The following is a 13760-nucleotide window of genomic DNA, read 5'->3' as shown; positions in this document are numbered from 1 at the left end:
TTCCTTTTAAAGTCTTTTAAGAAAATGACAACAGAAAACATTTAGGAACAAAAAAATAAGATGTCACAGTGAAATAGTCAATGAACCTAGGGTCCAAAGGCCTGAACTCAGATCCTGCTCTGTGTTTTGTTCTACAACTATAAACAAATTCATCTACTCTGTCTCTTTCATTTCTTGACCTATGAAACCAGGAATAAGGATATTTAGGTTAATAAGGTTGTGGGAAATTGAATTAATTTGGAAAAATATGCAAAATTATGTGTAAACAGTAAAATAGGCAAATTTGGTAGCCTTAAGGTAAAAGGCATGCTGTACTTTAGCTACACTTGCAACTATGGAGTATTTGCAGATTGCTTTGAGAAGTCATTAAGTGATTATTCTTTAACTGCTTTCTCGTTTATGTGTAAATTCAAAATTAAATATGTCAAAATTTAAATTGCTGAGGTCACTTTACTTAGCCCACTAAGAAGTCATGTCGTATGTCCTACATTCACTTTTCAGCTCACCCTCCTCACCAGCTTCCAGAAAGTCCCAGTGGAAATCTTCCGACACTGAAGATGAGTCTACAGCCAAAAGCAAACCAGGAGTCCAAGAAGGGATTCAGGTCCTTGGAAACCTGTCAGCATCCAGCCGAGCTAGGGCCAAAGCAAAAGATGAAGATTCTGATAAAATCCTGCGCCAGTTATTGGGAAAAGAAATCTCAGAGAACGTTTGTACCCAAGAGAAGCTGTCTTTGGAATTCCAGGATGCTCAGACGACCTCTAGAAACTTGAAAAAGATTCCTCTAGAGAAGAGGGAACTCAAGTTAGCCAGGCTGAGGCAGCTGATGCAGAGGTCACTGAGTGAGTCTGACACAGACTCCAACAACTCTGAGGACCCCAAGAACACCCCTGTGCGAAAGGCTGACAGGCCCCGGCCGCAGCCCATTGTGGAGAGCGTGGAGAGTATAGACAGCGCAGAGAGCTTACACCTGATGATAAAGAAGCACTCCTTGGCATCAGGACGCAGGTTTCCTTTTAGTACCAAGGCCTCTAAATCCCTAGAGGGCCATAGCCCATCTCCCACCTCAGAGAGCAGCGAACCAGACTTGGAACCCCAGGGTCCAGTCTCGGGGAACACTCCTCCAAGCCAGCCCTCTGGAGAGCCCACTCAGTGCAGCCCTGACAGCGCTGCGGCCCAGAAGGTCGCCATGAGTCCCAAGAGCGCCCTCAAGTCTCCCTCTTCCAAACGCCGGACATCTCAGAACTTGAAACTCAGAGTTACCTTTGAGGAGCCTGTGGTGCAGATGGAGCAAACTAACTTCGAACTGAATGGAGAAAAAGACAAAGATAAGGGCAGGACCCTCCAGCGGACCCCCACAAGTAGTGAATCAGGGGAACAACTGAAAAGGCCTTTTGGAACCTTTCGGTCCATCATGGAGACGCTGAGTGGCAACCAGAACAATAACAACAACTATCAGGCGGCCACCCAGCTGAAGACCTCTACGTTGCCCTTAACCTCACTTGGAAGGAAGATGACAGATGTCAAGGGAAACCCTGCGAGTTCTGCTAGCAAAGGAAAGAATAAGGCAGTGAGTGCTCTTTGGAGAATATAATTTTTCTTTTTTGCCCTAAAATTGGTTCAGTTGTTCCTGACCCTACAGATTGCTGACCTGTGCCACTCTGAGGGAATCCCCAGAAAAACTCCTATAGCCAAACTCATGTTTCTAATGAAACGTATCATGTGAGAGTACATAGACCCCTTGCTCTGCCTTTAGAAAGAGAAAGAGAGTGGGGGAGGGAGGGAGAGACAGCCAGACAGCTAGGTAAATAAATCTCAAGAGATTATATTCTGGTCTCTTGATTTTCCTCAATGGCTTGACCTTTGGATGGTAGGGGTCCTAGTCTTGGAGGCATTTCTATAAGATGAAACCTCCAGTTGATGTAAAACCAGGTCCTTTGTTGGCACTGATTCTGCCTCAGGAAGAGCTTGTTCTTTCCCTGTGACTGGATAGTTTATTCTCAAGCCCAATTAAAAGGCACATAAATAGAAACTCTATTTATAAGACTTTCAACTGCTCAACTTTGGAATGACCTTTGAAATGAATACACCATGGGGGCCTCCACACTGGCATTTTTAAAACACAGACCCCTAAGTGTTGATTGGAGGCTGCAGGAGTCTGAAGTGCTTGCCAGTACACAGGGGATGGCAGAGTGTGCCATAAACTACATCTGATAATTGCTTTTATTGGAAACCCATGCATGATAATTTGTGATTTGCATCCAGTGAATTGGAGATTTCAACGTCTTTTTAGACAATGTTTTCTACATGCTCTTTGTTTGCCACACCATCAAAATACAGCAGAGCAACCAAAATGCACAACTCTCGGTGGAAAAGAATGACCCAGATCATCCACATTATATCTAGATAAACCACCCAGTGGAGTGTCAGATCTTCATAACATATTTTTGGCAATAATGGTAAAATCCTAATCACACCAAAGTCTTAAGAACTGTCCCCATTCTTTCTGTGCTACCAAGTCAATCAATGGATTGAGCCAATCCATTGATTGAATAACAATTTTCATATTATATACCAATTTCTTTTTGTAAATTGCCCTTGTTATGCTGGATTTTAGCATGTGATTGTTCCATCTAGGAAAGGCACACTCATGGCCCAGACACCAGACCTCTTGGGTTTTAAATATGTCAAAATTTAAATTGTTCAAATAAAACTTTTCCAAATAACTTAATCGATTCTCTTAATCAATAGAAAATGGAGAATCCTCTGCATAGTTTCCTTACTCTCTAAAGTGTTTCCCCGGCTATTGTCCTCTGTCCTGTCTCCAGCATGCTTCATGTTACTGGGGCTGTGCATGTGCTAAGCTTGTTGCATGTTTTCAGATGATTTTAATTGCACCTCTCTAGGAGATGTACAGCAGCTGCATCCATCTTTCCTCTAACAGGCTGATTGAAGAGCATCTGCGTAACTATGCACGGTACGTGGTGCCTGGAGATGCATTGTGCAGCATTGCCATGGCTTTGCTTTGAAGTGCATGAGCTTTGAAATTATGGACCTGTAGAACCTTTCAGCAGGGGATGACACCAAGGAAGAAGAAAGTTGCAACTCTGCCCCCAAAATAGAAGCAGGTGCAGACGGTAACTAGGACTTAGGTAGCTAGTATCTGTTAGAAGGGCTGTGTTCCAGCATCAATCAGAAAATCTACCTCATTTCACAAACTTGCTGTGTTTCTTAGTTGACTTTGGCTTCTAGTCTTTGTTTTAATGGAGTCAAGTACCAAGTAAGTATTGAAATTAAATTTCCTGTCGTGGGTAGAAGGAGTCAGTCTCCAATCAGAATCAGAACTTTGAAACAGAGCTGGAGTTTTATTTCAGGGCTGACTATAGATGGAAAGCTCCTTTCATCACCATCCTGCTAATCTTGGGAGAAGCAAGCCTTGCCAGGCTGAAACTTCTCTAGCTTAGCATTTTGAACCACAATCTCTATCCAGAAGCCCACCAATAAAACAATTTCCCAGAATTAGTAACCAATACAAAATGCATGGGCTCTGTACATGAAAGAGGGAAGATCGGGTCCCCAGTGACTGGGGTACCTCCTTGGGCAGAGTCCTTCTGCAGCATGATGTTCATCCCCGTGCTGGGAGTATGTACAATTTCCTAACCAGGAGAGTGGAGGAGCAAAAAGTGAGCAGCCCAAGGGGAGCTAATGAGCTCAGTGTCTTTTGACTGGTTTATTTGAGTAAAGTTAATTCCCCAAACCCATTTTAAAAGGAGTCTGTTGCTTTTAAATCATGTAAATAATTAAACCATGACATGCCATTCAGCACTCTTCCAAAATTCTCCAAAGAATGTGTGTGGGGTGTGTGTGTGTGTGTGTGTGTGTGTGTGTGTGTGTATGTGTGTGAGAGAGAGACAGAGAGAGAGAGAGAGAGAGAGAGAGAGACAGAGAGAGAGACAGAGAGAGAGAAGAAGGAGGAGGAGGAGGAGGAGAGGGAGATAGGAGAGAGAATTTATTATTCATGTGGATTTTAGTTCAGTATACTAAAGTGCAAGAAAGTAACTCTCTTTTTTTCCCAACTCTAAATCAGCTTTCATCTGCTGTAAGTCTGTACTCAGGCTAGAGGGAGATTAAATCTCAGTCGTGCCAGGGGGTGCCCTAAAGGTCTTATGAATTAGTAAACTGAAGTAAGAGCCTTGGAGGTTCAGTGTTTGCTGGTCACCCATGGTCTGCTTGGGTACCACTCACATGTGGCCTGAAGGCAGGTACCTGGACTGCTTCCAGCCATCCTAGGGCAGAGAATCTTGGCCAGGGCTGAGAGTCAAAGGCCTGCGGTAGAAAGGGAAGAGGAAGAAATACTCCCCTCCTAGACACAGGGAGCAACCCACTTATATTTCTTTCAATATAGTTTCCCCACGCCTATATCCTTCTCTGTCCCCATGTTGGGTTGAATGTGTCTTCTGCTGCCTGGGAAATTCTCTTTTGTCCTTAATCAGAAGTCACTGGCAACACCCCCAGGAAAGGAAGCACACTTGGCAAATTCCCTGGGAGCAGGAAGGAAAATGAATACCTCTCATTTCTTCCAGGCTTCTACAGCACTGGGAACAAGACAATTAGTATCACAAAAGATTCTTCTGCCAGAAATATTTCATCCTGTCTTTTTACAAGCAAAGGAACAAAGCTGAGAAATTTGCTATAATAGGATTACAAAATCAGAGCACAAAATGAGGTTATGGGGCTACTCGGATATCTGACACTAGGTTAGCACTTTCCCACTCAGCTTAAGGAACCATCCCTCCAATGGCTCAGTTCTGAACACTCCAGATTCTCTGGCTTTATGTATTAGCAAAGTTTGATTTCAGCACTAACCACTTAGAAACCCAGAAGTAAAAATAATGTATTAAATAAGTATCCTGACCCCTTCTCCTCCCTAACCTATAAATTAACCTACAATTTATCATAGTTTTAATTTGTCATGTGTTTCCATAAAAAGGAGACACTAGTGTTTTTCATATTGCAGGGAAAATGTTTCACTGATTCACTTATAATCACACACAGGTGGAGAGAACTGGCCGGATTCATTCCTTAGATAAATCAAGGACAGGTCTCTCTATTTCAAATAAAGAGTCCTTGGAGAAATTAAGATTAGAGTAAAATGCTGGCATGAAAAATACCTAATTGACTCTAGTGCCTGCCTCGTTTCACCAGTGGGACCCAACTGCAAGAAGAAAGGAGCCCCATGTATTTATCAACAGCCTCAATTCTTGGCTCCAGAATTACTTGAAGACCAGATGGTTCCTCTCAGGTCACAGGAATTACCTAAAAGTCACTGTCCTGTCAGCAGAGGCCTGGGGAAGAGTGGAGCAATGGATCTCAATTCCAGAGATATATGAAATCTCATTTCAGTTCCTAAGAAATTTTTATTTTTCCTAGTAAAGGAAAAATAAGAGCAATAAATAGAACATTTTTAAAGAATGTCATCTCTGTAAGGGAGTTCTGTTTGCTATTTGTTTTTCTAAATTGGTCACAGTTTGATAGCAAAGAATCTAAATTTCTTTTCAATGCCCTTTAAAATTAGATTCAACCTTATTGCTTTCAACAGCTTTCCTAGTGTGTTTCAACTGCAGAGGATGAGTTGGTTTATAACAAGCAGATTTATCTTTACATTTTCTTATGAAAGATAAGTTTGTTTTGCGTTATTACAACTCAAAGGGAATTTTTGCAATTACCGGTCTTAAAATGCCAATGAAACATTTTTTTTCCCAGAGTTTAAGTCTGTCTGAGATCCCTAACACTGAAGTGCATGTTGATTCCAGTTACCAATAGGCAGAAGGTGGTATTCTCTGGCCACAGCCAGTGACACCTTCTCTGACCATGGTGGCTCAGCCTCCTGAGGAAACCCTGATCCTAGCTCCAGCATTAGGGGAGACTCCTTAAAAAGACATTTAAGCAATAAACGCCATTAGTGTGGATTGTACTGCCAAGGAATTAGTCACACTGGGAATTATATAGGCAGAGCCAAGAGCTAACATCAAATATTTTGCACAGATTAAAAGGTTATTCAAAAGCCACTTCACTGTTAAGCCCATGATGATGTGACATCTGCTATGACAGTGGTCATCTGCTGTGCCCCATAGAGGGTGCAGAGGGGGAACCTGCCTTGGAAATCAAACTCATCCCACCAGGACATTCTTTCACCATGCTAGTTCTGGTTTAATGACAATCAGCAAACCTAAGAAGAAACAACTCCTTTCTTCATTTCCACCCTCCCTTTCTCACTCCCCAAAGGTCCAGTTGTGAATTACATCATACCAAAGGGGAGAGAGATTCCATTCATGTCATATTCACACTACATGTCTGCCACCATTAGGGGCATCTTTGTACATTAAAAGAGCAGAGTCTAAAACTCTTTTAAGTCAAAGAAGTGGTAGGTTGGTGGAGATTTAAGAAAACCAAATAGAGACTCTAGCTGGACACCTCCTAGTGCCTTTGCCAAGCATCAATGCCCCAGCCAGTCATTGGGCTTTTCCTTGCTACACTGAGATCAGAGCACAGAGGTAGAAACTTTCCTGGATGCCACATCCCTGGTTTGCCTGGCCATTCATTTCAACAGCATCTTTAGCACCGAGCCACACATTTTTGCGATACCAGAATGAGGCATGATTTCTGAACTCTCAAGAGAGAATTAAAGTAGGATACAATTAAAGCATGGTAAGCTGTGTTAAAGGGAGAAGAGCAGTAAGAATACTACTGAAAGCAGTGCTCCTTGATGGCTCCATTGTACCGCCCTGGCTTCTCCCAGTGTCTAGCTTGGTGCCTGGCACATGGGAGGGACTTCATAAATATTTGCAGAGAAGCAGAGGTAGGGAAAGAAAAAGGAGGCAGGGAAAGGAAAAGAGAAATGAGAGGGAAAATACCGAAGTCTATCTCATAGAAGAAAGCATTGTCTGTATTAACCCTTTGGGGTCACAAGATGTTCTTCCCAAAGTGAGTTTTAGTTTGAGCATTTCAAGTGCAAGTTTTCAAACTTTAAACCAGAACCCCAGTTTTTAGTAGGTGGAATGTACAGTTGTGCTCTCAGTAAAGCTTTAAGGAAGATAGCAAAAATCCCATTCTCTGTTATTATCAGTGGAGATGTGTTGCATGCTGTGGACCATTTCACACTGATCCTGTCGGCTTGTGTCTGGTCTCCATGAGCTGTGGAAATATGGAATCTGTGCCTAGATGAGTCAGCATACTCGATTATTTGCAAAACTGATATTTAAATGTAAGCTTTTTCTCCTTTCCAATTTTGGTCACTCAGTATGTGATTTCATATCCAAAAATGAAATCAAGGAGCAGCAAATTATCTGAGTGATTTGTGCCAGAATTACCCAAATACTTTTTGTTCCTTTGAATACTGGTGATTCAGGACTACATAATTGAAGGGTTTGGGGAGAACTGAATTATTATTGTATTATTCATATAAATGTCTCAGGATAGCATTTTACTTGGTCTAGATTCAACTCTAATCATGCTGGGTTTTGTTCTGCAAAAAGAGTATTCTTTGGGGGGTTTTGAATACAGCACCCCATTTTAAAGCAGAAGTTTTCCATCAAAGTCTAAATAAACTTTATTATCTTTAGATTACAACCTAAGCCTTCTTTTAAAAACCTTTTAATTTTATTTTTTGTCATGATGATGTAGATATAATGATACATATAATAATAATAGTAGCATTATAACAAAAATTTACTGTTCCTTGTGCTCAACTCACCCCATTCTCTATTTCTACTCCTAATCACCCACTTTCCCTTCAGATATTTTCTCTAGTATTATTTTCTAAAACATCCTTATGAATTTTTAATTTCAGATGTTATCCCTATTATAAACTGGCATCCTACCATAGAAAGTAAAAATAATGACAGCACTTAAAATATCGTAGAGAAGAGCTGGGAATATATCTCAACAACAGAGTGCTTGCTTAGGTAGCGTGAGGCCATGGGTTCAATCCCTAGCACTGCAAAAATAAGACAAAAGTAAAATATCCTAGAGAATATTCCAGATGCTTTACATACATATACTGATTTAATCTTCACAGTGACTCTATGTAGCAGATAATATTATTATCCAAATTTTACATATTAGAAACAGGCACAGATGATTACGTATCTTGCCTGAGATTCCACAGTAACAATGATTATGAATCGTGAAACCGGGGTTTGGATTTAATCAGCCCGGCTCCAAAGTCCATATTCTTACCAATGAACCAAATTTGTCTTAGCATCCAACTCTCGTCACCTCCCCACACATTCACTTCCTCTCTTCCACCATTAGTAAAGTTACATATTGGGGTTAAATCAGTATTCGCATTTACTATGATTATGGCTCCACAAATATTAATCACAAAAGATCCATGTTACATACTATGTTACATATTCTTTCTTGTGTAATTTTATGTTTTCCCTAGAAATAATTTTGATCCCTTATTTTACAATTCATTTTTAATTGATTTTATTATTTTTTAAATACATGACAACAGTAGAATGCATTACAATCCTCATTACACATATAGAGCACAATTTTTCGTATCTCTGTATATAAAGTATGTTCACGTCAATTTATACCATTATACATGTACATTTTTTAGCATTATAATTCTTTTTTTAATGAGAGAGAATTTTTTAATATTTATTTTTAATTTTCAGTGGACACAACATCTTTTTATTTTGTATTTTGTATGTGGTGCTGAGGATTGAACCCAGCACTGCGTGCAGGCCAGGCAAGCGTGCTACCACTTGAGCCACATCCCCAGCCCGTACAATTCTTAATACACATATATTTCTAAACACTTTGCTTGAGACAAAAGCCATCTTTCATTGCTTTCAGAAAACTCTGGTGTCTCTCACTGTGTCTGTTCGTGGGTCCCTCCTCTGTGTTACTGCCTGAGTCTGCAGCTGCATTCTGGCACTGCCACACAGCTGTCATCCTGGATCCTCCCAACTGTGTCATCTAGGAATTCCTTTTGCTTCTACTTCTCTCCTGTGTAGACTCTATTTGCTGCATCCGACTTTTCCTCTTTTTGAGGGGAGAGGTTATTCTTGTGGTTTAGTAAATACACTTTCCCATCTTAAGAAGATGAATAAATGCTAAATTTCTTGAGAATTTACATATTTGAATATATCTCGATTTACTAGATTAGGCATGTTTGGTTGGGTATAGAATATTATATAATTGTATATTATTTTCTCTCAGATTCTTGAACACATTATTTCATTTTCTTTTGCTTCCAATGTGCCTATGGAGAACTTCCATTCCTCTCTGATCACTAATCTCTTAGAGGTTTTTGTGATTTTCTCTTTATCCTCACTATTTTGATTTCTTCTTGCTTTGCTGTGATATGCGTCTGCTTTCATTCCTGGGCCATGGGCACACAGCAGGTATTTTCCAATCTGGAACCCTATGTGCTTCAACTCTGCAAAATGTCTTATAAAATTTCTTTGAAATTTTTGTCTTCTCCATTTGCTCTGTTCTTTCTTTCTGGAAATCCTAGTATTCTAAAATGTGGGATATACCAGATTGATCCTCACATTTTCTAATCTATCTTTATCCATACTTTGGCTTTTTCTAGTTCTAATTTCTAGGACATTTACTGAAATTTCCATTCCAATTTTTTTTTAACTTCTGCAGTGATAGTGTTAATTTCCAATAACATTTTATTGGTTTTATCTTGGTTCCTTTTTTATAGCATTATATGTACAAATCTTACTTAAATTTTTATAAACAAATACAATGTGTATTCTGTCTTCTTTTTTTACAATAAAGGTAGCTTACCATATTTTTACTTTTTACTTTTTTTCTGGTAACATGTTGGAGGTCTTTATGTATTAGAGAGAACTTGCCATTCTTTTACATAATTACTAGCGTCTTCAGCAGCATATTTTGTTTCTAATTGCTGCATCTTGAAGTGCAAATCAGTTTGTTGGGTTCCAGGTTTCTGCTTTTTCTTTTCTGTTAATTCCAAATATCTATTCACCTCATTTCTGAAATATAGATATTTTGTCTCTTATCTTTTTTCTCTCATTTCCCTTATTCATATAGGCTTATGCCTTTTTAAATTTTACTTACTTAAATTTAAGTGTTAGTTTGCAAGAAAGGTAATAAATGTGTGCATTTAATCTATTGTGCTTAATTAGAAGTCCCTAGAGCATCTTTTGAAAAATTAAGTTTTTATTTTGACTTTTTTCCTTGTCCTTACTTGCACACTGATAATTCTCTGAAGTTTTATTCAGAGGAATAAATAGAAATAAGAATTAAAACTTTCCGATGATGATGATCAAATGCTTATAGAACATTGTGAATAAGCTAAGTGGCATATTAGTCTGTTTTGCATTACTATTACAAAATATCTGAAGCTTAGTAACTTTATAAAGAAAACAGGCTTATTTTGGCTCATGTTTCTGGACATCTGATTTTGATGGGTCACATCTAGTGATGACTTTCTTGCTGGTAGAGTGCCAAGGTGGTGCAGGGCATCACATGGTGGAAATTAGGGAACACAGATATAAATATCCTCTGGTTCTCCTCTTCTTATAAAACCGTCAGCACTGAATCATGGGGGCTCCACCCTAATGCCCTTATCTAATCTTAATGACCTCCCCAAATCCCCATTTCTAAGTATCAGAGTTGAATTATTTCCATCCTCTTGATAACTCACAACTGGGATTAAAGTTCAACACATGAACCTGCATACCATATCCAAGCCATAGTAGTAAGCAAGCAAGATTTTGAGGTCAGAAAACCACAATTGGGGCTCTCTGCATCCAAGCATGTTCTCATGTCAGGGAGAACCATTACCAGAAACTGTTTGGTCTTCTCTTATGTAGCAACGCCCAGGAATTTAGTGGTGTGTAGGCTTTCCCACCATAAGGAGGTAGGTTCTCTCTGAAAGCTTTTTTTTTTTTTACCATTATTATGCTCATTTTTTTCTTTTTTTATTGTTGGTCGTTCAAAATATTACATAGTTCTTGATATATCATATTTCACACTTTGATTCAAGTGGGTTATGAACTCCCATTTTTACCCCGTATACAGATTGCAGAATCACATCAGTTACACTTCCATTGATTTACATATTGCCATTCTAGTGTCTGTTGTATTCTGCTGCCTTTCCTATCCTCTACTATCCCCCCTCCCCTCCCCACCCCTCCCCTCCCCTCTTCTCTCTCTACCCCCTCTACTGTAAATCATTTCTTCCACTTGTATTATTCTTCCCTTACCCCTCACTTCCTCTTGTATGTAATTTTGTATAACCCTGAGGATCACCTTCCATTTCCATGCAATTTCCCTTCTCTCTCCCTTTCCCTCCCACCTCTCATCCCTGTTTAATGTTAATCTTCTTCTCATGCTCTTCGTCCCTACTCTGTCCTTAGTTACTCCCCTTATATCAAAGAAGACATTTGGCATTTGTTTTTTAGGGATTGGCTAGCTTCACTTAGCATAATCTGCTCTAATGCCATCCATTTCCCTCCAAATTCTATGATTTTGTCATTTTTTAATGCAGAGTAATACTCCATTGTGTATAAATGCCACATTTTTTTTATCCATTCATCTATTGAAGGGCATCTAGGTTGGTTCCACAATCTTGCTATCGTGAATTGTGCTGCTATGAACATCGATGTAGCAGTGTCCCTGTAGCATGCTCTTATTAGGTCTTTAGGGAACAGACACTTCTCTGAAAGCTTTTTAACTCAAATAAAAAAATGAATGAACCTATTCAGAGGATAATTCATTTAAAAATCAAGGCTATTCCATGCCTTGAGTTTGTTTTTGTTTTTGTTTTTTAGTTGTAGGTGGACACCATTCCTTTATTTTATTTATTTATTTTTATGTGGTGCTGAGAATTGAACCCAGTGCCTCATACTTGCCAGGCAAGTGTTCTACCACTGAGCCACAACCCCAGCCTGTACTTGGGGGAGGTATCATGTACTTGGGAGGTATCATGTATAGAGGGGAAAACAGCCTTATCATTCCCTATTTGCCTTATTTTCTCATAGATTTACCTACTTATGGTTTTTCAACATGCTAATTAGTAATCACCCAAATAAAAAGCATTTTTCCTTAAACTAACTAGAAAATAAAATGTGTCACCAGAGATCTTGTTTTAATCAAGTATGAAAATCTCTTGCCTCCATTCAGCCATCAGTACTGTTCTATCTCTTTTGATCTGATAAAATCCTCTTGACTGTAGGATGCCTGGATTCCAATCAGTGTGATTGAGAAATTACTCTGGAGCCAAATGCAAATGTGCTCAGCAAATATGTGTTGTGACATGACTCTTGCTTTTATTGTTGAAAGAGTGGTATATATGAAAAGAAAATAATTTGCCTTTTGGAATGAAGTGTTCTTCAATTGTGGTTTGTGTGTGGATAATTTTAATTTTTGGTGAACTGTTCAGTGGCATTGTCTTGTAACTGGACCATAGTTTTATCTAATTTTGGCCTGTGGTTTCTTTTCTATTTAGACATAATGACATCGATAGAACAATGAAGAAATCTTACAGCATAAAGCACATTGATGAGCCAGAGTCAAAAGAACTCTTTTTGTAAAGCCCTTTTCTATTCTCTCTCACTGATGCCCTTTGGACACCATTGGAAATTACTGGACTATCCTCTGTGGAAACAGAACCACAAGAACAATGCCTCACCAGCCGAAGAACAGAATATCAGGATGCCTTAAATTTATATTAGACTATGTCATATACATTTTTTGGGTGATATCTGTATATATATATATATATCTTGTTTTTCACAAGATGCTGTTTAAAAGCATGACTGTTTTTAACGTATGTATGTTTTTAATGTTGGATTGGCACCCCGTGCACAGGACATTCACCAAGCCACTGACACCGTCTTGGATTTCAACAGTTGCATGAGTATTTGCTAATGTTGGTTGAACTTCCCTTCTCCCTTAACATGGGCAGTGTTGGCTCTGTTCCTCAATGAGACCAGGTCAGTGGTATTGTTTTCTGTCACGAGTGTTTTTTCTGTCATTTCTACTTTTTGTATAAAGGAAATTTAAAAAAAAAAAAAAAACAATGTTAACAGCCACCTATAAGCTTGGGACACCAACTTTCTAATAAATCTGTGATGTTCTGATTTCTAAGGGACTTTGAAAGTATTTTGATTGCTGATATTTGATTTCAAGAACAAACTGCTCAGTTTAACTGTTTTCCCATAGGGGTCAAATAAAACATTCTATATTTCATTAAATACTAAAGGATCCGACAAGTAAAGTAAAGTAAGCCAATCCTTCTGCTTTCCCAGATCTTGGCGCTGACATGGGAAAATACAAATGACAACCAAGGATTTAGTCCCTTCTTGGGTCACTTTTTTCTTTTGCTTCCAACACATTATAAGCCTTGTCTAATCCCTTTAGGAGACAGTGTGGAGCCCCAGTTCATAAGAGGCTTATTGTTGATGCAGCTCTTTCAATCCATGTAAGCAGTAAGTTCCAAAAGGTTTCATCTTATCATGTAAAAATATATTTCTGTTTAAACTTCAAGAGTTTTATTTTCAAAGCATTGGCATGGCCTATAAGAGGTCTGACAAGTTTTAGTTTGAAAGTAGAATGTATTCTTACCAGTAGGAGGGAGCACAGTGTGCTAGCAATGTTAGGTAGTCTCATGTGGACCATTTTGCAACATGGTATGCAGAGCAGACTGAATCCAGAGGCAATCTTCCCTGTGTGGATCAGCCTGGGGTTGATGAGATACAGTGAGGTAT

General features: G+C 39.1%; 1 protein-coding gene across 1 annotated transcript in view; it reads left to right on the top strand.

Moving 5' to 3' along the window:
* The window catches only part of Sncaip (synuclein alpha interacting protein), a 146696-nt gene extending 133603 nt beyond the window's left edge, over positions 1–13093 (top strand). Inside the window, exons 10-12 of the mRNA XM_026396183.2 lie at positions 502–1570; positions 2907–2977; positions 12500–13093. Of these exons, the coding sequence (XP_026251968.2) occupies positions 502–1570; positions 2907–2977; positions 12500–12584 (1225 nt within the window). The 3' untranslated portion in view covers positions 12585–13093. The remainder of the gene's footprint in view (positions 1–501; positions 1571–2906; positions 2978–12499) is intronic.
* Positions 13094–13760: the final 667 nt, after the last annotated feature.

This window comes from Urocitellus parryii, chromosome 1 (genome assembly GCF_045843805.1).
Source record: "Urocitellus parryii isolate mUroPar1 chromosome 1, mUroPar1.hap1, whole genome shotgun sequence".
NCBI classification, from domain to species: domain Eukaryota; kingdom Metazoa; phylum Chordata; class Mammalia; order Rodentia; family Sciuridae; genus Urocitellus; species Urocitellus parryii.
Note: the sequence above shows the minus strand (reverse complement) of the source record. Positions and strands in the feature narration are given on the sequence as shown.